This window comes from Rana temporaria, chromosome 2, assembly GCF_905171775.1.
Source record: "Rana temporaria chromosome 2, aRanTem1.1, whole genome shotgun sequence".
In the NCBI taxonomy this organism is placed as follows: domain Eukaryota; kingdom Metazoa; phylum Chordata; class Amphibia; order Anura; family Ranidae; genus Rana; species Rana temporaria.
Window position 1 is genome coordinate 504,203,963 of NC_053490.1, and position 23,849 is coordinate 504,227,811.

Here is a 23,849-nt window from a genome sequence, read left to right on the forward strand (position 1 = left end):
AAACGTCCGGAAAGGCCCCAGGACAACTCGGCTGACCTCGGAAAGGCTCGGGAACTTAGTATTTCCGTGTCTTTCTGAGCATTTTTGAACATCTGCGATCGGCGCAGTTTGGCTACGCTCGGCTCCGGCGCCCCCCCCCCACCTCAGGCCAAATGCGCTACTGCACACCGCTTTGGCCTGAATCCTGCTCCTTTTGCGAGACAACCGAGTTAGGATATTTTCAAATACAGTGCTCGTACAGTGCTCATTGCGAAATGCTCATTGACCGCGTTACTCGCAATCTGAGGTTCCACTATAACAGCTTTTTGATACAAGCACATTTTTCTTTTTTTCTTTTAACTACTTAAGGACCCCCTAACGTGGGTCCGAAGCTCCGCGACCGCGGGACCCGATCGCCGCCGGTGTGCAGCGATCGGGTCACAGGAGCTGAAGAACGGGGGAAGGGGTGTGTGTAAACAAACCTTCCCCGTTCTTCTCTGTGGCTTGTCACTGATCATCTGTTCCCTGTCATAGGGAACAACGATCAGGGACATCACACGTTCAGCCACGCCCCCCCTACAGTAAGAATCACACCCTTAGGGCACACTTAACCCTTTAGCGCCCCCCTAGTGGTTAACCTCTTCACTGCCATTGTAATTTTCACAGTAATCAGTGCATTTTTATAGTACTTTTCGCTGTGAAAATTACAATGGTCCCAAAAATGTGTCAAAAGTGTCCAATGTGTCCGCCATAATGTCACAGTCACAAAAAAAAAAAAATCGCCGATCGCCGCCATTACTAGTAAAAAAAATAAATTTTTATGAAAATGCCATAAAACTATCCCCTATTTTGTAAACGCTATAATTTTTGCGCAAACCAATCAATAAACGCTTTTTGCGATTTTTTTTTTACCAAAAATATGTAGAAAAATACGTATCGGCCTAAACTGAGGAAAAAAATTTGTTTTTTTTATATCTTTTTTGGGGATATTTATTATAGCAAAAAGTACAAAATGTAGAATTTTTTTCAAAATTGTCGCTCTATTTTTGTTTATAGCGCAAAAAAAAAAAAAAAACACAGAGATGATCAAATACCACCAAAAGAAATCTCTATTTGTGGGAAAAAAAGGATGCCAATTTTGTTTGGGAGCCACGTCGCACGATCGCGCAATTGTCAGTTAAAGCGATGCAGTGCCGAAATCGCAAAAAGGAGCCAGGTCCTTTACCTGCATAAGGCTTCATTTCCATGGACGTTTTTACAGCCACTTTTCTGAGCGTTTTTTGCAGCTTAAAAACGTCTCTCCATGTTAGTCTATGGCCTCATGCCCACCATGACGTTTTTGAGCTGTAGATGGCTGAGCCGTTTTTAAAGCGGGGGTTCCGCGGGATATCGTTTTTTTTTTTCCTCTAATCAGCGGGTCTTACCTTTAGGCTCCATTCACACCTAGGCGTTTTTACGCCTGTAGCGCGACGCGCACAAACGCCAGAGGGACGAAAAGTAATGAAAGGCAATGGGGATGGTTCACATCTGAACGCCTAAACGCCTGTAGCCTGTAGCTCAAAAAAGTTCCGGACCCTTTTTTGTCGCTCCTAGCGCGCGATATGCGTGTATTTGAGCGTTTTTTTTTACATTGAAGTCAATGTAAAACGCCTGATACGCGCGTATTGCGCGTAAACACGCGCTTGTACAAGCGTTTTGACGCCTGTGTTGCTGAAATCCCAGGAAGAGGAATAAAAAATTCCTAGGAGAGCAACAAGTGATGTCAGGGATGATCATTTTTCTTATTGGCTAATATGGAAAAAGACAAAGTACAAAAACGTTGAACGCCACTGTGCGAAAACGCGCGCATACGCGCGCAAACGCGCATATACGCGCGACAAAAACGTCGGTAAAAATCGCCTGTAAAAACGCCTGTACGCCCTACGCCTAGGTGTGAATGGAGCCTTAATCCCGCACTAACAATGTGTCCCACTCTTTAAGCCATCCGATGCGCTGTATTTAGATAAATTATATATTTGATCCTGATCCGATGGACGTTTCCATCTTGCCTGTGGGCAAACTGAAGCCGACAGGGTCTTCTTCCAGGATAGGGCGAATGCTGGCCTCCCAGCATTCACCGCTCGATCCCGCGCATGCGCAGTGTTGACGGCGAGCGTCGCCGTCAACACTACATGGTTAGATGTCGGGCGATTACATGACAGCGCATCGACGGAGGAGTTGCTAAATTGGAGTGACAGGACGGGGGAGAATGGACTTACACGCCCATTCCCCGCGGGAGATATTGATTGACAGGTCGAAACATCGAGCAGGAAACGGGTAAGGAGGACTGGTGTTTGGTGTTTATTTTTGCAGAGCATTTGAATAGACAGCATGTTATAAAACAGGGTGAACCACCGCTTTAAGCTGCAAAAAAAAAAACCAGGACCAGTGCGTTCTGAAGCTCCAGCGTTAGAGCTGTAAAAACGCCATATGTTAAAAAACGCTCAAAAACGGGAAAAAACGCTACCGCGGCGTTTTTGAGCTCCAGCTCAAAAAAAAAAAAAAACATGGACAGGCGTTTTTAAGCTGTAAAAACGTCCATGAAAATGAAGCCTAATGGTGCCGGTCTTAAAGCGGGGGTTCACCCTAAAAAACACGTTTCTACCATTAAATCCAGCATACTAGCGTGAGCTACAGAATGCCTTTATTTTATTTTTTTGCGCCGTACTCACAGTTTAATCCCTTGGTTAAGTTTCAGACTCCCCGCGGGGAATGGGCGTTCCTATGCAGAGGGAACATGATTGACGGCCGGCTATGGCGCGTCACGCTCCCCGAAAATAGCTGGAGTAGGACTCGGCTCTTCACGGCACTATACGGCGCCTGCGCACAGACTAGGAGCTGACTGCGCAGGCGTCGTGAAGAGCCAAGTCCTATTTCGGCTATTTTCGGGAAGCGTGGCGCGCCATAGCCAGCCGTCAATCATGTTCATCTCTGCATAGGAACGCCTAGTCTGAAACTTAACTAAGGGATTAAACTGTGAGTATGGCGCAAAAAAAATTAAATAAAGGCATACTGTAGCTCGCGCTAGTATGCTGGATGGCATGGTAGAATTTTTTTTTTTAGGGTGAACCCCCGCTTTAAGTGGTTAAAGGGGTTGTAAAGGTTCGTGTTTTTTCTGCTTGATGCATCCTTTGCATTAAGGTGATGAAACACCGTGCTGTCACAGGCCCCCCCCCCCCCCCCCCCTGACAGTGGTGCCCCGTACACACGTGCGGGATTTCAGACGGGAAAAGTTCCCGTCGGAAATCCAGAGGGGAAAGCCGAGAACCTGCTGAGGGCAGTAATATGGGGAAAGCTGAGGGCAGTAATATGGGGAAAGCTGAGGGCAGTAATATGGGGAAAGCTGAGGGCAGTAATATGGGGAAAGCTGAGGGCAGTAATATGGGGAAAGCTGAGGGCAGTAATATGGGGAAAGCTGAGGGCAGTAATATGGGGAAAGCTGAGGGCAGTAATATGGGGAAAGCTGAGGGCAGTAATAGGGGGAAAGCTGAGGGCAGTAATAGGGGGAAAGCTGAGGGCAGTAATATGGGGAAAGCTGAGGGCAGTAATAGGGGGAAAGCTGAGGGCAGTAATATGGGGAAAGCTGAGGGCAGTAATAGGGGGAAAGCTGAGGGCAGTAATATGGGGAAAGCTGAGGGCAGTAATATGGGGAAAGCTGGGGGCAGTAATAGGCGGAAAGCTGAGGGCAGTAATGGGGGGAAAGCTGAGGGAAGTAATATGGGGAAAGCTGAGGGCAGTAATAGGGGGAAAGCTGAGGGCAGTAATATGGGGAAAGCTGAGGGCAGTAATATGGGGAAAGCTGAGGGCAGTAATATGGGGAAAGCTGAGGGCAGTAATATGGGGAAAGCTGAGGGCAGTAATATGGGGAAAGCTGAGGGCAGTAATATGGGGAAAGCTGAGGGCAGTAATATGGGGAAAGCTGAGGGCAGTAATATGGGGAAAGCTGAGGGCAGTAATATGGGGAAAGCTGAGGGCAGTAATGGGGGGAAGGGGGGGACTGAGGACAGTAATGTGAAGGAGGGATTTTGGTGTGAAGGGGAGGGAACTGTGATGTAATAAAAAGTGATGGTTAAAAAGCCATCTGTAAACAAACCTTTCGCCCAATAAAAGAAAATATCTTGGGATCAGGGACTTTCCAGGAGGCACGGGTGATAACTTATTGTATAGTGATGTTGACCATTTTGGATGTATGTCAACACCTCCATGATCCCTTCTTCTTTCTGTCCACACCATAGAACTGATAATGTACTTTATATGAGCACTCTGACTGATATTGAATTCCTGTTGAGATAACTCTATTATTCTAAACCACACAGGAGTCTTTTGATGAAACAGCCGTCTCTGTGGAAAGTTTGACTATATCTTACCCATCGCTATATCCCAGTACCACCTATTGTGTGACGGTGTCCATGAATTCAGAGAACATTGGTCAATCCGTCCCATCTCCAAAGAAATGTGTCATTACAAAAGGATCTCAGGTGGAAGGTATCTGTGACTTCATTCATTTATGACTCATTTATAACAGAATAGAGGTGATCTGATGTCTAACAGGGGTTCCTGGATTGCAAGACTGAATGAACAGTATTGCAATTAGTTTGGCAAAATAAATGGTTCAGCTAGGTGCTCATTTTCTGGTTCCACCGCATACTAGCTCATTATGAAATACTTACCTCGGAACGAGGAGAAGAGAACTTACCTGGTCCACGCCGAGCGAGATGTCATCTTGACTCGGCGTGTCTTCCGGGTATCGCCGCTCCAGCGCTGTGATTGGCTGGAGCGGCAAAGTCGTCACTCCCATGCATGCGCGCGGGAGACTTCAATTCGGCAAGGTACGACGGCTGCCGGTCCTTTAGCCGAGGATCCCCCCTGCGCATGCGCCGCTGCAATCAGCGGCACATTGCAAGGGGAATATCTCCTAAACCGTACAGGTTTAGGAGATATTCTCTATACCTACAGGTAAGCCTTATTATAGGCTTACCTGTAGGTACAAGTTTAAAAAAAGGGTATACAACCACTTTAAGGGCCAGTCTCTATTAATTGTTAATTTATAACATTATACACACCTCCCAACTTTTTGAGATGGGAATGAGGGACACCTATCAGCAAACGTATGCAGTCAGAGGACACACCCCTTACCACGCCCCCTTAAAGGAGAATTGTACAAAAAAACAAGATTGGTTAAAACCACAAGAGCTTTTTTAACCTCTACTATTCTTTTATAATGGCTTTTGGAATTTACAAATGCAGCAATTTACAAATGAGAGGAAAGGTTTAGCACTGGAAAACACTTTTTGAAAGATAAAAATTGCATTTTATATGCAACTATATAGATCAGACCAAAATGAGGGGAAATGAGGGACATTGCTCCAAATTAGGGACAGTCCCTGTAAATCAGGGACAGTTAGAAGCTATGCATTATGGGCCAGATTCACGTAGAATCGCGGCGGCGTAACTTATCCTAGATAAGTTACACCGCCGCAATTTTTCATCGCAAGTGATGATTCACCAAGCACTTGCGATGAAAACTACGCCTGCGGTCTCTGGCGCAAGGCGGGCCAATTCAAATGGGCGTGTGCCATTTAAATTAGGCGCGCTCCCGCGCCGGACCTACTGCGCATGCTCCGTTTCCTAACTCCCGCCGTGCTTTGCGCGCCGTGACGTAATTTTTTTGAACGGCGACGCGCGTAGCGTACTTCCGTATTCCCGGATGGCTTTCGCAAACGACGTTAAATTTTGCATTTCGACGCGGGAACGACGGCCATACTTTAGACAACAATACACTTGCTGACTAAAGTTAAGGCACCAAAAAAAAAGTGTAACTTTGCGACGGGAAACTAGACTAGCGGCGACGTAGCGAACGCGAAAAACCGTTGTGGATCCTAATTTGCATACCCGACGCTGGTTTACGACGCAAACTCCGCCCAGCGGCGGCCGCGGTACTGCATCCTAAGATCCAACAGTGTAAAACTATTACACCTGTCGGATCTTAGGGATATCTATGCGTAACTGATTCTATGAATCAGTCGCATAGATAGAAACAGGGATACGATGGCGTATCAGGAGAAACGCCGCCGTATCCCTTTTGTGAATCTGGCCCTTTATCTCCATTAAATAGTTTCTTGAGGCAAGCAGCTAAGTGCAGGAAACTCTTGACAACCACACAGAAATCTTAAGACGAGCAATCTGTTATCGGTACCGATCACCGACTGCGTTCTCCCGCTCTACGTCCTAAAACATTCTCTGTGTGCCCTCAGCAGCTTTCGGCAGGAGAGGAGGGAAGCTGGCGGCACTGTGGAGGGGGTCACGGGCAGCAGGGCCCAGGCACACCCAACACACCCCGTACACAACCCTATGAGCTGCTTTCGGATCCATAACACAGAATCCACAAATCTGCTCTTTCAGCTTCAGGGGCAGATTTCCCCTCTATTCCTGTTTTGGTGATAACCCAAAATTTGGGATATTATTTTTTTTTCACTTTCATTCACGGTGATAGCAATAAACAGAACAAATAGTGAGGGTGAATGAATCTCCTTAACAGGGGCATAGACACCAGTGAAAACCTCACAGGGGCTCTAATCCTTCCCCACTCTATACAAAAAAAAATGTAATAAGTTATACTTTAACCTCTGCAATGTACTGTGGACGGGCAGCCCGTGCAGGCAAAGTGAAGTACCCGAACATCGCTGCCTGTTTCCGGGTTTAGGGTGCGCGTATGTACACCCCCCCCCCCCCAACACATGCTGTGATTGTACACAGCAGGAGTCCGTCAGCAAGTCCCAGGATATGATTCATGGCCGGGACCTGCTGATCGGCTGTGTCCAATCACGGCCCAGAGCCCTGTGTTCACAACCAACATAGCTTGGATCTGTCTGTTTCTTATCCCTGCAAAGGGGTCAAAAACAGATGTTTAGTAAAAATCTCGGTTTTAATCTCGGTTAAATAACCATCGGTTAAAAAAAATCCAACTTGTTTTAAATTTAACAGATGGATTCCTAACCGATAGGAAAAAAAATACGGTTAAAAATACACGCATACTCAGAATCAAGTCGACGCATGCTTGGAAGCATTGAACTTCGTTTTTTTTCAGTACGTTGTTGTGTTTTACGTCACCGCGTTCTGACACGATCGGTTAACCGGTGAAAACGGTCCATCGGTCCGTTCTCATCAGATGGACTGATCGTGTGTACGCGGCATTAGATGTTAAAGTGGTTGTATATACAGTACCGCTGGACATTTTTACCTTTTTTTTTTCCTGCAGGGTAAAATCATAATGTGCTAGTAATCATCGCATACTAGCAAATTATGTGAAACTTACCTGAAAACGAAGCTGTTGCGGCGCTGTAGCCGCTTCCATTTTCACCCGTCTTGCTTCCAGGTTCACGGGCTCTGGCTCTTTGATTGCCTGGAGCCGCAATGACGTCACTACCACGCATGTGCTCGGGAGCCGTCGTTCACGGCTCGGGGTTTGGAAGGAACGGCACCCATGGCCATTCCTTCAGAGCGTATGCGCCAGTGTCACTCCTAAACAGTGCAAGTTTAGGAGATATTTACACTACCTATAGGGAAGCCTCATTATAGGTTTACCAATAGGTAAATGTTAGCAGAGGAAGTTTACTTCCTCTTTAACCCTTTCTCAGCCAGTGTCATTACTGCATACCTCCCAACATTTTGAGATGGGAATGAAGGACACCTACTAGTAAAAGTATGTGCGCCCCCCAGGGCCGGACTGGGAATAAAAACCAGCCCTGGAAAAAATGTCATACCAGCCCCACAGCATTATTATACCAGCGTAACAGCATAGCGTCATTATTTTCTTGTTCATGAAAGGGAAAACCATACATTTTAAAGCACATTTGAAGAGTGGATTATATATAGATAAGACAGATATGAAAGCACATAGGGCTTTATATATATATATATATATATATATATATATATATATATATATATATATATATATAAAAGCAAATTCAAGTTAAAAGTGTCAAAAGTGGTCAATCATCAAGGGGGACCCCAGGAACTCAGAACGTGGGGGGGGGGACCACCTTCCACAGAAAGAATACACTAAGGTAAGGGGGGGTGGGTTACTGATATTGGGGGGGGGGGAACCTTTATATCAGTGCCCCCTTACATTATTGTATTTACTGTACTTCCCCCTTACATCAGTGACCTCCCCCTCAGACTGGCCTAGCGGTGCTGTCACTGATCTCCTCTCAAGGGCACCATGCAGGGCTTAGTCAGTCGGCTCCAGCTTGGTGGCTCTAGTTTTATCCTATATAGTCTCCTCTCCACAGTCCACACACATTTGACTTCTCTCATGACCCCCATCCCGGGACTCCCTCAGAGACTGCAGAAATGATACAGGAGATGGTCAGAGGCTGCAGACATGATACAAGAGCTCAATGCAGCCTCATCAGTGCCCATCAAATGCAGCCTCACTGTGCCCATCAAATGCAGCTTCACTGTGCCCATCAAATGCAACCGCACTGTGCTCATCAAATGCAGCCTCACTGTGCTCATCAAATGCAGCCTCACTGTGCCCACCATTGCAGTCTCACTGTGCCCACCATTGCAGCCTCACTGTGCTCATCAAATTCAGCCTCACTGTGCCCATCAAATGCAGTTTTACTGTGTCCATGAATGTAGTCTCACTGGGCCCACTAATGCAGCCTCACTGTGCCCATAATTCCAGCCCCTCTTATGCCCCATGTCCCAGTCTGCAGTTCCTGTCTGTGGGAAGGTGTGTTGTTGATGCTCGGTACGGTACCTTCCATGCCAGCAGGATATCCATGATCACCATCAGCAGGCTGGGTCTGTTCTCATCTTGGATGGGGACAGTGCTTCTTCCAGAGGATCTGTTTTCTGTGAGATGGAGTGGTCCCTGGCCACCTGCACCTTCAGCCATCCTCATTTCCTGCCCCCAGTCAGCCTGTCCTCTGGTCATGGGGAAGTGAGAGCACTGGGTGGGAGCTGGAGAGAAGGGAGAGCGGAGAGCACTGGCGGGATTGGAGAGCACATGGGTGGGGGCAAAGAGCAGGGGGGAGTGGAGATCACAGGGGTGGGGAGTGGAGAGCACTGGGGGGGTCTTGAGAGCACTGGGGGGAGCCAAAAAGAACAGGGGTGGAGAGCACGGGAGTCTGAGAGGGGGGCTGCAGAGCATTAAGGGGGCTAAGAGTGTGGGGGTAAAGAGCACTGGGGGGTAGAAAGAACAGGGGTGGAGAGCACGGGGGCTGGAGAGCACTGGGGGGTACAAAGATCAGGGGGGAGTGGAGAGCACTGGGGAGTGGAGAGCAATAGGGGGAGCTTGAGAGCACCAGTGGGGACCAGAAAAAAAACAGGGGTGGAAAGTACAGGGGGCTGGAGCGCACTATGGGGTGCGGAGAGCACTGGCTGGGTTGGATAGAACATGGGTGGGGGCAAAATGCAGGGGGAGCGGAGTCCACTGGCGGGGTTGGAGAGCACATGGGTGGGGACAAAATGCAGGGGGGAGCGGAGAGAGCACTGACGGGGATGGAGAGCACGTGGCTGGGGGCAAAATGCAGGGGGGAGTGGAGAGTACAGGGGTGGGGAGGGGAGAGTGCTGGGGGGAGCTTGAGAACACTGGAGGGGGAGCCAAAAAGAACAGGGGTGGAGAGCGATGGGTTTAGCTTGAGGGTGGGAGCACTGGGGGGGAGAGCACCGGGGGGGGAGAACAGGGGTGGAGAGCACTGGGGGGGCAGGGGTGGAGACCACGGGGGGCTGTGAACAGGGTTGGAGAGCACTGGGGGGGGAGAGGTGGAGAGCACTGGGGGGAACAGGGGTGGAGAGCACTGGGGGGGCAGGGGTGGAGAGCACTTGGGGGGGACAGGGGGTGGAGAGCACTTGGGGGGGGCAGGGGTGGAGAGCACTGGGGGTGGAGACCACAGGGGGGCGGGGAACAGGGTTGGAGAGCACTGGGGGGGCAGGGGTGAAGAGCACTGGGGGAACAGGGATGGAGAGCACTGGGGGGGACAGGGATGGAGAGGACTGGGGGGGGTGGAGAGCACTGGGGGGGAGAACAGGGGTGGAGAGAACTGGGGGGGGAGCACTGAGATGGTGGCTGAAGGATGGAGAGAGCTAAAGAGCAGGGAGGCAGAAAGAACAGGGGTGGAGAGAACTGTGGGGGGGGGGGGCTGGAGCGTGTGGTGGGGGAGGAGAACACTGGGGGGGGCTTCAAGGAGAACCTGATAGGAGGAGAAGTAGGGTTACTGCATATAGAAGAAATTAGCTTTCTATATTCCTCCATACAGCTGTGGAATGCTTGAGGCCCCGTACACACGACCGAGTTTCTCGGCAGAATTCAGCCAGAAACTCGATCGGAGCTGAATTCTGCCGAGAAACCCGGCCGTGTGTACACTTTCGGCCGAGGAAGCCGACGAGTTCCTCGTCGAGCCAAATAGAGAACATGTTCTGTATTTCCTCGTTGTTCAATGAGGAAAGTTGGCTTGCCGAGATCCTCGGCGGCTTCACACAGAACTCGACGAGTAAAACGATGAGTTTTGCCCGTCGAGTTCCTCGGATGTGTGTACGGGGCCTGATTCTCCTCCTCTCCCTCCTGCAAGCATTCAGGGGCTGTATGAAGGAATATAGAAAGCTAATTTCCTCTATATGCAGCCGATCCTCCTATTCAGGCACATAGGGCAGGCTGTACGGCGGGCATCTCCTGTGTATCCTCACTGAGCTGACTGGCCTGCCTGGGTCTGTGTTTGGCGGTGACTGTCATGACCCGGGTTGTATTCGAACCGGGATCTTCCTGGTCTCTTAAACCAAAGCCTTACCTGTTGTACTACAGAAGAGATCTAGACTTTGGGAATGTCCTTACTGTGTTCAACACTAGTGTTGAGCAGAATATGCCATATTCGATTTCGCGATATATCTCGAATATATATTCGAATATTCGAGATATATTCGCTAAATTCGAATATTCGTGATATTTTATCGAAATTAATTGAATGCGATTTTTCGCTATTGCGAATGCGAAAATAATTGCGATTTTTTAATAACTGCGGTAGGAGCGCTCTGATTGGCTTAGAATATTCGTGATATTTTATCGAAATATCGCAACATGCGAATGCGATATTTATTGCGCAATTTCGAGATATGCTGGAGGAGCGCTCTGATTGGCTCAGAATATTCGTGATATTTTATCGAAATATCGCAACATGCGAATGCGATATTTATTGCGCAATTTCGAGATATGCTGGAGGAGCGCTCTGATTGGCTCAGAATATTCGTGATATTTTATCGAAATATCGCAACATGCGATTGCGATATTTATTGCGCAATTTCGAGATATGCTGGAGGAGCGCTCTGATTGGCTCAGAATATTCCTGATATTTTATCGAAATATCGCAACATGCGAATGCGATATTTATTGCGCAATTTCGAGATATGCTGGAGGAGCGCTCTGATTGGCTCAGAATATTCCTGATATTTTATCGAAATATCGCAACATGCGAATGCGAAATTTATTGCAGATATTTCGAAAACTGCTGTAGCAGCACTCTGAAATCGAATATGTATGATATTTTAACCAAAATACATATTGCGATTGCGATTTTTCGATCGCGCATGCGCAATTGCGCGAACAACACGCGACCATTTCCTGGAGCCTTGCCAGTTTCCCAATATTACAGCAACATGGTGGGAAGCAATTTCTCAAAGTCTGAGGAAAAGTTGCTGATTTGTGTAAGTATTTTGACCACTGTTATTTCATCATCTTCAACTGCATTTAAGTCTAGTTTAAAAGTTAGTATATATGATCAGATATTAGTATTTAACCAAAAATGTGTCTCCTGCTTTTACAAAACTACAAGTCCCAGCATGCCTGGACAGCTGCAGACACCCTGGTTGGCAAATGTGTATTTAGGCACTTTTCCTTGTTATTTAGCATAATGAATTTAAAATTTTTTTGGACATAGGACGTATGCGAACGTCCTGACTTCAGTGTCCTCAAGGCCCAAGGACGTTCGAATACATATTGCCCTTTAGATGTTGCAGAACTACAACTTCCAGCATGCCTGGGAATGCTGGCACTTCTAGTATTGTAAGTTCTGCAGGCCCACATTTTTCAGGCCTTTATGCACGGGTCTCTAAACTGTGGCACCCTAGATGCAGCAAAAGTAAAATTCTTAGCATGCACTGACAGACCGTGGCTGATGGGAGTAGTAGTTTTGCAACAGCTGGAGGTGGACTGGTCTTGAAACCCAGAGTTAGGTAACAAACCCGTAGTGTTTTGCAACCATTCTGCCTCCAGCTGGTTATTTTCTGTTGAAAAGCCTGTGGCGTGCAAAACACAACCCAAAAACTCCACCCGGTGCAAGGAAAAATTTGCACACACCTAAAGAGTGACATCACAAAAAACTGCGACGGTTGCATACGTCAGTGGTCCTCCGAAAAGGTCCCGTCTCTGACCCCCCGGGGCGTTAGGCTCCTGACAGGGAAAAGAGTTACTGTGGTCCATACAGCCGAAGCCATATGGACCCATCTCGGTCCAAGCAGCGCAATCAACACGCGAACAACACGCGACCATTTCCTGGACCCTTGCCAGTTTCCAACTTTATGATCGCAACGCAATCGCAGAGCAAGATGGTTGGAAGTAATTTCACTGTATCTGAGGAAAAGTTGCTGATTTGTGTAAGTATTTTGACCACTGTTATTTCATTATCTTCAACTGCATTTTAGTCTAGTTTAAAAGTTAGTATATATTCATAATTATGCAAATGATAATGGCTGCTATATTTATGTAAAAAAGGTGGCGACGGAAATGGCAGTATATAAAATCTGTCATGTTACCCCTGTCATTGATTAATAAGGCGAGAATGCTTCCAATTGTTGAATAGCATACATTTATGTCATATATCCATAAGGCTGTCAACAAAAGTATTACAATATACTTTGTTCTTCATCTTGCAGAAGTTCCTGGAAACAGGATACGATGAGCTGCGGAGGCAGCAAGAAAAACAGGGAGTTATAAGCTCCCTGATTGAGGAACTAGGCGAAGAACACACTCGCATGGCGATCCTCAAAAAGTGGTCCGACCTGAAGAGGCGCCAGATGAACCGGGTCAGGCGTATCCGGAATAAATATCATCCTGGTAAGTTATTGGTCACAGTTATGTTTTTTTTTCCCTAAAGTGTATTTTGTGCGTGTACTCGAGAGAGGAGCCGGACTGCAGGAGTTGGGAGTAGGCAGGCCTCCCCCAGAGGTAATCTGCCACCTTTCTCCATGCCCCGGGTGGCAATGGCGGGTGTGAGGGGGTCCTCCCACACAGACCGTCCTACCTGCTCCGCTTCGAAGCCCCACGGGGCAGAGGGACTCCCTATAAGGGAGTGAGAGGATTTGCCCGCTCAACCAGCCCCGTTAGTCCTTCGCCTCTCTTTTTAGAGACCGCATGGTCAGAGTGCGTGCATGTTAACCCAATTGCGAGTGCGTGTGTAAGTGTGGTGGTTTTTGTGGGAGGGAGGTGGGCATACTAAGCGCAGGCTTACCTCGCATAGCACACCCACCGGGGGCCGAGCTGAGACCACCAAACTCAATTCACATGTAGCCGAGAGCGGGATCCGAACCCCTAGCTGCAGAGGTGAATGGCTTGTCAGCGCAGTGGCAATCGCGTTGAGCCAGCCCGGGTCCCTTGGGGACAGTTATGGAAGGTCATATGTAATTAATGTAAGGTCAGATGTTGTTAACCAAGACGCCATGTTGTTGTAACATATATCACCACCAGCCAAGGTATTCATAGTACTGTTGGAAAAAAACATGGGACAGCAGACAGGAACACAGAAGTTATGTGGGAACATACTTTTCCCATTGCTTTGCATGGGACTTTAAACAAAAAGCCCGACCCTCACCAATGGGGTTAGTTAAGGGATAAATTAACGATCCTATACTTTAAGTGGACGTATAGATAACATGTGACCAAGTGTTATCGAAATATCTACAGCTGTTATGAAATAACATGTATTTCCCATAGAGTTGAATGGGACTTTAAAGAAAAACCCTGACCAAGGCAAATGGGGGTGGGTATGGGTTAAACCACCAATCCTATATTTGTGGCTGACATATAAGTAACCTGTGTGCCAAGTTTCATGTAAATATCTTTAGCCGTTTGGACGTGATGGTGGAACATACATACATACATGCACACACACGTTGAGTTTTATATATATAGATTCCCACTAAATTCCTGTGTTAGGCGTGGGGTTGTTATAGTAATCCTGTGTACTCCATCAAGTACTTTTTTTTAACATGAGATCGTCTGAACAAAACAAAGGAGACAAAAACAGCTCATTTTACCATGGTGGCAGCCCAGCTCACGCTCAGTCCCCTGTAGTGCCCACAAGACCCTTTAATATAACATTGTCCCATTGGTTAACTGTCTATATAAATTAATTTGTATTCATATACAATACAGTAGAGTACACAGAATTTGCATACGTCATTAGAAAACATTTTTATAATATATGAACATTGTGTTATTATAGGAGCTCCGCTACCAACTGTGCGCCCCAAGCGCACAAGGCGACAGGCCGCAGAGGAGGAGCAGGAGGAGGATGTGGAAGAGGAGGAGAGGGATGAGGAGGAGCAGCCAGGGCCATCCACATCACCACCCCCAGTTCCTGTGGAGGAGCAAGAGGAGGAGCTGCACCCCCCCCCCGAAACTTCTGGTGGAGTAGTGGGTGACGAGGAAGAGGAGCAGGATGAGACGGTTAATTATACCGTCAATCAGGAGGGTAAATATGTGCACATATATTAATAAAATTTCAACAATAAAATGTAGCTCTAAAAATGGACAGCATTTAAAGCAGGGCTGTGGAGTCGGTAGATAAATTTTTCGACTCCGACTCCTCAGTTTTATGTACTTCAGACTCCGACTCCCCGACTCCCCGACTCCGACTCCTCTGTATTAATATGCGAATGTATTTTATAGATTCCTTGAGGGAAAGAAACGCAAACTACCACAGGACTACTGGCTGGGAAGCCAACAGTCTACTGTATTGCACAGTTTAAGCAAAAGACAAACACAATGAAAACAATCAAGTGACTGGATAGTAGCAGCAGGCTTAAACATCAGGAACATGATCTTTAACAGTTCAAAAATACAGACCACATTATTTGGCTGTTTTAGAACCAAAACAAAGCTTATCTATAATGAACCCAAAAAAAAAAATATGAAAAACCTAGAAATGGTTTATATTAATCTTGAAATGTAGTTCTAGGCTTAGCAAATGCAAATAAATGCAATGTAGAGTTCTAAGGAAGAGAATTGCCTCTGCCAGATCCTCTTTCATAGAGTCTCTTAAGTCAGACTTTATTATTTTTATGGCTGAAAATAATCTTTCGTAACGGTCTTTGAAATCCAAATGTTTTTTTCTTATATCCTAACAGTTCTAAAAAAGCTAGAGGTGAAGCAAGCTGCCATGAAAAACCTCACGAAGAGAGTAATGGCAAATGAGCAGCAGATACTGTTTTTGATGCGCCAAAATCAACAACTGGTGCAACAACTGGCGAAAAACATGGATGAGGTGACAGAGCTTCAGAAGTTAATGTCCTAATTTTTTTTTTTTTTTTTTAATAAAAAATGTTATATTTTGCAAAGGTTTCATTTCTTATTGAAATTGTTAGTTTTTTAAACACATCTAACTTCACATCTAACTTCACATCTAACACATCAACATCAACATCAACACATCTAGCTTAATAATAACCGAAAACATTTTATACTATTACTAGCTGAATACCCGGCGTTGCCCGGTCTTCCTATCTTAACCTTTTGGGGAGGAAAATCATAGTAATATAAATATACCCATCTTTTATATAAGGGTGTTGGTAAGGGTTAATTTAACTGTTATATATTTTTATTTGGCATATAAGTAATATGTATAGCGGGTATTATTGAAATATCTCCAGGCGTACAGAAGTTATGTGGGAACATACATTTTCCATTGATTTGCATGGGACTTTAAAGGAAAACCCCGACCCTCACAAATGGGGGTAGTTAAGGGATAAATTAACTATCAGTGGTATCAGTGAACAGCAGTGGTAATAGGAGTATATATAGAGTGGGAATTAACTTTTTACATAGGTGTCTTGACAGAGCAGCAGCAGCAGCAGTAGTAGTAGTAGTAGTAGATACAGAGTCATATCACTTGGGCAGGAGGTGCCATGATGAACAGCAGTGGTAATAGGAGTATATAGAGTGGGAAATTACTTTTGACATAGTTGTCTTGACTGAGCAGCAGCAGCAGCAGCAGCAGCAGTAGTAGTATTAGCAGTAGTAGTTGATACAGAGTCATATCACTTGGGCAGGAGTTGCCATGATGAACAGCAGTAGGAATAAGAGTATATAGAGTGTGAAACAACTGCTGACATAGGTGTATTGACTGGGCGGCAGCAGCAACAGCAGAAGCAGCAGTAGTAGTATTAACAGTAGTAGTTGATACAGAGTCATATCACATGGGCAGGAGTTGCCATGATGTACAGCAGTCTTAATAAGAGTATATAGAGTGTGAAATAACTGCTGACATAGGTGTATTGACTGGGCGGCAGCAGCAGCAGAAGCAGCAGTAGTAGTATTAACAGTAGTAGTTGATACAGAGTCATATCACATGGGCAGGAGTTGCCATGATGTACAGCAGTCTTAATAAGAGTATATAGAGTGTGAAATAACTGCTGACATAGGTGTATTGACTGGGCGGCAGCAGCAGCAGAAGCAGCAGTAGTAGTATTAACAGTAGTAGTTGATACAGAGTCATATCACATGGGCAGGAGTTGCCATGATGTACAGCAGTCTTAATAAGAGTATATAGAGTGTGAAATAACTGCTGACATAGGTGTATTGACTGGGCGGCAGCAGCAGCAGAAGCATCAGTAGTAGTATTAACAGTAGTAGTTGATACAGAGTCATATCACATGGGCAGGAGTTGCCATGATGTACAGCAGTCTTAATAAGAGTATATAGGGTGTGAAATAACTGCTGACATAATTGTCTTGACTGATCCAAAGGAGTCATGGGAGAAAATCATGTGGTCAGATGAGACTATAATATAATTTTTTGATCATAATTTCACTAACCGTGTTCGGAGGAAGAATAATGATGAGTACCATGCCAAGAACGCCATCCCTAATGTGAAGCATGGGGGTGGTAGCATCATGCTTTGGTGGTGTTTTTCTGCACATGGGACAGGGTGACTGCACTGTATTAAGGAGAGGATGACCGGGGCCATGTATTGCAAGATTTTGGGCAACAACCTCCTTCCCTGAGTTAGAGCTTTGAAGATGGGTCGAGGCTGGGTCTTCCAACATGAGAATGACCCAAAGCACACAGCCAGGATAACCAAGGATTGGCTCTGTAAGGAGCATATCAAGGTTCTGGCGTGGCCTAGCCAGTCTCCAGACCTAAACCCAATAGAGAATCTTTGGAGGGAGCTCAAACTCCGTGTTTCTCAGCGATAGCCCAGAAACATGACTGATGTAGAGAAGATCTGTGTGGAGGAGTGGGCCAAAATCCCTCCTCCAGTGTGTGCAAAGCTGGTGTAAAAATAAAAGAAATTTTTGACCGCTGTAATTGCAAAGAAAGCCTACTGTACCAAATATTAACATTGATTTTCTCTGATGTTGAAATAGTTATATTCAGCACTGTAAATACATCAGGTCCGGGGCTTCATCAGGGAATGCATGGCAAGGGACCCTTCAGCGCCCTGAACCGACGACGGGTGCCAGAAAGTCACCGCCGATCCAGGACTCATTCATCTTTATGAATGTGAGTCTGTCCACGGACTCTGTGGACAGACGGGTCCTCTTGTCCGTGACCACCCCACCTGCCGCGCTGAATGTCCGCTCAGATAGTACGCTGGAGGGGGGGCAAGACAATAACTCCAGCGCATACTGAGCGAGCTCGCGGCAGGTGTCCAATCTGGCAACCCAGTACTCCATGGGGTCGTCGGTGCTCATACTGTCAGAAGCACCGACGGACGCCATGTAGTCTGCCACCATGTGGGCCAGCCGCTGGTGGTGACTGCTGCTGCTGCTGCTGGTGGTGGTACTGGGTCGCTCGGTTTGGAAGAACATCCTCATCTCTTCCATTAGGTCCCCTGCTCGGCTGCAGCTGGGTGCAGCCACCTGCTGGGTGAGATGAGGGGGGACAACTGGAGGCCGGGGAGTTGCCTGCTCCAACCGTCTGACAATGGCTGCCTGCAGTTCCTCCATCCGGTGCTGCCTCCGGCTGGCTGGGATGAACTGCTCCAGTTTCCCCTTGCACCTGGGATCCAAAAGGGTGGCCATCCAGAAATCATCCCTCGTCTTGATGGTCTTAACCCGGGGGTCCCTCCTGAGGCATCTGAGCATGTGGGCAGCCATGGGGAAGAGCACAGCCCGCTGTGACTCCTCAATGCTGGCCAGGTGAATGAGGTGCGACTCTTCTTCCCTGAGGCGCTGCTGGTCAAACTCAGACATGCCCAACCCCCGGACTATCGGTGCCCCCAACACCGGCTCTCCCTCCTGACCAGGCCCTGACTCCGGGACGACACCAGCAACCACCTCCTCCTCCTCTTCATCATCATCCTCCTCCTCCTCCTCCTCCTCCTGGTCCTGGCCCTGGTCTCGGTGGAGCATTGCTGACTCCTCCTGCTCCACCAAGGCACTCTCCCCAGCCTCGAGCAGGCGATCTAGTGTCCTCTCCAGCATGAACAGTATTGGCAGCACGCTATTGAGGCCAATTTGCTCACTGCTGACCATCTTGGTCGCCTGCTCGAAGGAGGACAACACTTGGCAGACCTGGTTTATCTGCCCCCACTGCGCACAGGCGATGAAAGGGAGTTGTGGTGAAGCCCTCTGAGTGCCTAGTTCCATCAGGTACTCCCTCACCGCCCTTTGCTGCTCCCACAACCTCTTCAGCATGTGGAGGGTGGAGTTCCACCGCGTCACACTGTCCACAATCAGCCTGTGAAGGGGCAGATTGTACTTCCGCTGCAATTTGGACAGGGACGCGGTAGCGGTTGGGGAGCGCCTGAAGTGGCTGGCAATCCTACGCGCCTTTGCCACAATGTCACTCAACCCTGGATAAGTGCGCAGGAACTTCTGCACCACCAGGTTGAGGACATGTGCCAGACAGGGCACGTGCGTCAGACTGCCAGCATGGAGGGCGGCGAGTAGGTTGCTGCCGTTATCGCAGACAACCATACCTGGCTGGAGCCTTCGGGGTGTCAGCCACTTCTGGACCTGAGCTTGAAGTGCTTTCAGCACTTCTTCTGCAGTGTGTCTCCGGTCCCCTAAACTAACAAGCTGGAGCACGGCCTGACAGCGCACGTGCCCCACACTTGAGTAGCTACGGGGGCGCTTGCTGGGAGGCTCAGCAGCTGCGGAGACAGTGGCTTGAGGGAGACCAGCAGTTCTCCCCTGGACACCCCGGGGCGGCACCACAAGATCGGTTGCCGACGATCCCTCACCGACGCCTCGGAGGGAAACCCAATGGGCCGTGAAGCTGATGTAGCGTCCCTGCCCATGCCTGCTGGTCCAGCCATCCATTGTCAGATGAACCCTGTCGCTGACAGCGTGATCCAGCGACAGGGTTACATTCTGAACAATGTGCTGGTGTAGGGCAGGGACACCAGTCCTGGCAAAGAAATGGCGGCTGGGGACACGCCATTGGGGTTGGGCCTGCTCCAACATCTGCCTGAAGGGGTTGCTGTCAACTATGTTGAAGGGCAGCAGATGTTGGGCAATAACCCTTGCCAGGAGCCCATTGAGGGAACGCACACGTCGGTCTCCAGGGGGGAAGGGAGTGGTGCGGTCAAAGGCGTCTGAAATCGACGCCTGGCGCCGGACGGCAGTGCGGGACACAGACGTGGAGGGTGCTGTGGAAGTAGAGGTCTGGCTGCCGGTACCAGTACCTCTACTAGAGGGAGCGGGGGGGCATGACCTGCTGGAAACAGATGAAGATGTGGCAGGGGCTGCTGTACCCTGCTCACTTGTGGTGGTGGCGCTGCTACCACCACCACGCTTCATCTCCTCATACAACGCCCAGTGGTTTATCCTGAGGTGCTGGTTCAGGGCTGTGGTACCCACCCGAGCCAAACACTTCCCTCTCTTCACCCTCACTTTACAAATCCGGCAGATGGCCACGGTAGGGTTGTCTGCCACCAGGGTAAAGAAATTCCAGACAGGTGACTTCAGCACCGCCCTCCTGTCAGATGGGGTGACGCTTACTTGCACCTGCTGGGATTCGGTGCGCACAGGTGGAGCTGCCTGCTGCTGCTGCTGCTGCTGCTGCTCCTCCTCCTGACACCTCCTGCTGCCATCACCAGTGGAGACCCTGACGATGGTCTCCCTGGTGGTGACCTGGCGCACCGTTTCACCAGGGTGCCTACCTTCCCCGTCGTCACTGACGTAGTGAGCCGACGCGTCAGATGGCAACCATGATGGGTCACCCTCTTCGCCCCCAGAGATGTCAGACCAAGGGCTGAGATGTGTTGGTCTGAGGGAACCACGTGACATGGAGCCTCTAGCCTGGCTCCGCTGTCCCCTCACCCACGCCTGGGTCTGACTAGGTGCTGCTGTTTCCTGCACCAAAACAGCAGCACCAGTTTGAAGGGATGTCTCTGGGATACTGCCAGCAGGTATCCCATCCTCCTCATCCATCCCTTCAAAAAGGTCCTGACCATCAGGACAGAGCTGGAGGTCTGCCTGATGCATGGCCTCCCCCAAGAGATCCCTATCACTGTCGCTGTCGAACAGTAAGATGCTGGACTCTTGGGGGCTGGGGGGGGGGTAGTACAGGCAACGGTGTAATGGTGGTACTACTGTGAGTCGGGACCGACGACTCAGTGGCACTGCTGTGCCCCATGTAGTCCACCACTACTTGAGCCTGAGATGGCAATATCGGGCGGCTGCCCGATGGGAAGAACTCCCGGATCAGGCGTACTCCCCTTGCACCCGATCCTCTACCACTAGTAGGGGCACGAGAGGTACCCCGTGCTGGCAGCGATCCAGCACTGGGAGTAACTCCCCTACCCCTACTGCCACGGCCACGGATGCCGCTCATAATTGCTGATATGTGTGTGGGGGGGTTAAACTTTATTGGGGGGGAAAATGTGAACAAAATGTGTTTTTGTGTTTTTTTTACAAGACAGGCACGCAGACAAAGACGTACACAGACAGCTACTAAACTATAAGAAAAGTAGTACACCAGACAAGGACTACAAAATTAAAGAAAAAAAAAAAAAGCACTAAACAAACACTAACTTTTTTTTTTTTTTTTTTTTTAAACACAGACACTAAACACACACTAAGCTAAGCTAGATGAAATAAATGTACACTAACAGTGTGTACACTTACTACACAAAATTTAACTAAACTGAACACAAAACTTAGCTTTTATAAAAGCTCTTTAGGGAAAACTAAACAAAATTTGAACTGAGATGCCTATCAAATATCACTGAACAGTGAACCTGCAAGATCTGACAGTAACACAAGATGAACAAAACTTAGCTTTTAGAAAAGCTCTTTTATAAAGCTCAGATCAATATGTGTTCTGAAATCTCTTGCAAATATAACTGAACAGGGAGGATTGCAGGATCAAACAGTAACACAAATGAAAAAAACAGCACAAAACAGCACAAAACGTAGCTTTGAAAAAAGCTCTTGGGTCTATTGCTTTGAAAAAAGCAGTTGATATACTGGAAAAGATCCACTGGAATCACTAAATAGCAATGCTGGTGATGATCTAAATCAATCAAGAACAAAGACACAGGAAACCAGGAAACCAGGAACACAGAAACAGCCTCCACACTCTATAGCAAGCTTCTGAATCTGCAATGAAATGGTGCTGGGAGTGAGCTTATATAATGTCCATGCAGGCAGGTTCCTATTGGTTGCTAACCTGTGACGAGTGTGGAAGGAGAACTCTGATTGGCTCTGATGCAAAAGGGCGGAGCAAATAATCGCGCAATATTCCTATTGCCGAATATTCGCATTGCGAATATTCGGCAATATAAAATGATCGCTTCAGCTACTCGGCCCAATGGCTCTAATCATACCAGCAATGCTTTCAGACGTCTATGGAGATCACTAGGATGTGATCTGTTTTAAAAATGAAACTGTAAAAATCGCTCTGATGCGGAAGATCGGGGCGAGGAAAATAATCGCGCGATATTGCGTTTGCCGAATAATCGCATTGCGATCTTTCTGGAAAATTCAATGAACGCTTCAGCTACTCGGCCCAGGGTCTCTAATTATACCAGCAATGCTTTTAGACGTCGATGGAGATATCTAGGATGTGATCTGATTAAAAAAAAAAATTGTAAAAAATCGAATATTCGGAATTGCGAATATTCACCGCGAATTTCGAAATATAGCGCGATTTCTCGAATATGCTATATTCGAGTCGAATATTCGCAATGCGAATATTCGTGAGCAACACTATTCAACACTACATCATACTCTCTAGCTCCACCTGCTGCCAGCTGTGGACAATTCTCAATCTGGACAGCCTTTAAATAGGAAGTGAGGTCATCACTCAGTGCCCGTTTATTTGGATTTCTTCCCTGGGTGTTTTGACTTCAGTGATCTTCCTTGTATTGAACTCCTGCCTGATATCCCGACTATTCTACAGCCTGCTGATTTTGTACCTTGCCGCCAGATCGTGAATGACCTTAGCCTGCCTGACTCTTCTCCGGATTTTGATTGTGAACTATTTGCCTGACGACGCTTTGCCTGGATCTCAAGCACACTACTTCCACTTCGGACACTACCTTTTACAGGTACCTTACATAATAAACGGGCCACAATGGCAGTGGACCCTGCTGAGATTGTTAAGGCGATTACACGTCAGGGACAATTGATCGGAGCTCATGAACAGCATCTTTCTTCCCTGGACGCCAAGTTAGATGAACTTTGCACCATGCTCAAATCTTGTTTGCCTGGTTCCTCTGCAACGGTTCAGACTCCGGATCCTACTCCTGCTACGGTCCAACCCGCCTCTTCTGTACCACCAAAACTTCCCTTGCCTGACAAGTTTGGTGGTGATACTGAGGACTGCAGAGGCTTTTTAAATGTTTGCCGTTTGCATTTCCGCAACAACCCTGCGACTTTTAGCACTTCGTCTGCCAAAGTGACTTTTGTAATTTCCTTGTTAAAGGGGAAGGCCCTGGCCTGGGTCTCTCCTTATTTGGAACGCAACGATCCTGTACTCCAAGATGCTGAAAAATTTCTGGCCTCTCTCCAGATTGTATTTGACAAGCCAGGTAGAGTTTCTGCAGCTGAGTACTCCCTCTTGGACATACAACAAGACACCAGATCTGTGGCACAGTATGCTATTGAGTTCCGTACCCTTGCTGCTGAAACAAATTGGGACTCAAGGGCATTACGTGCAGCCTTTCGAAAAGGTCTTACGGATCGCATCAAGGACGAATTAGTCTATAAGGATCTCCCAGAAGACCTTGAGAAATTCATAGAGCTGTGTGTTCGTCTGGATGTCCGGTACCATGAAAGGTGCCAAGAGAGACTTAGAACCCGCAAGTTTCCTAGGCCAGTTTACCGTTTGGCCCCTAACTTCCAAGCACCACCTCAGCCAGAACCTGAAACCTCTGTTGAACCCCAGACACCTGTGGAACCCATGGAGGTGAGCCGTCTCCACCTAACTGAGTCAGAGAAACAAAGGAGGCGTTCATTGGGCCTATGCCTGTACTGCGGACTTAAAGGACATTTAGTATCTGTCTGCCCCTCCCGTCCAGTAAGGCAGGGTCTAACCAGTGTTGGAGGAGCTGGCTTAGACCTTACAGGTAGATCCTCCAAGACCAAGATTACTGTTCCGGCTA

At 47.8% G+C, this 23,849-nt stretch overlaps 1 protein-coding gene across 1 annotated transcript in view; it reads left to right on the top strand.

Moving 5' to 3' along the window:
- Positions 1–23,849, top strand: part of LOC120927901 (interferon alpha/beta receptor 2-like) — a 62,197-nt gene that overhangs the window by 19,198 nt on the left and 19,150 nt on the right. The window contains exon 5 of the mRNA XM_040338891.1: positions 4,335–4,503. Coding sequence (XP_040194825.1) covers positions 4,335–4,503 — 169 coding nt within the window. The remainder of the gene's footprint in view (positions 1–4,334; positions 4,504–23,849) is intronic.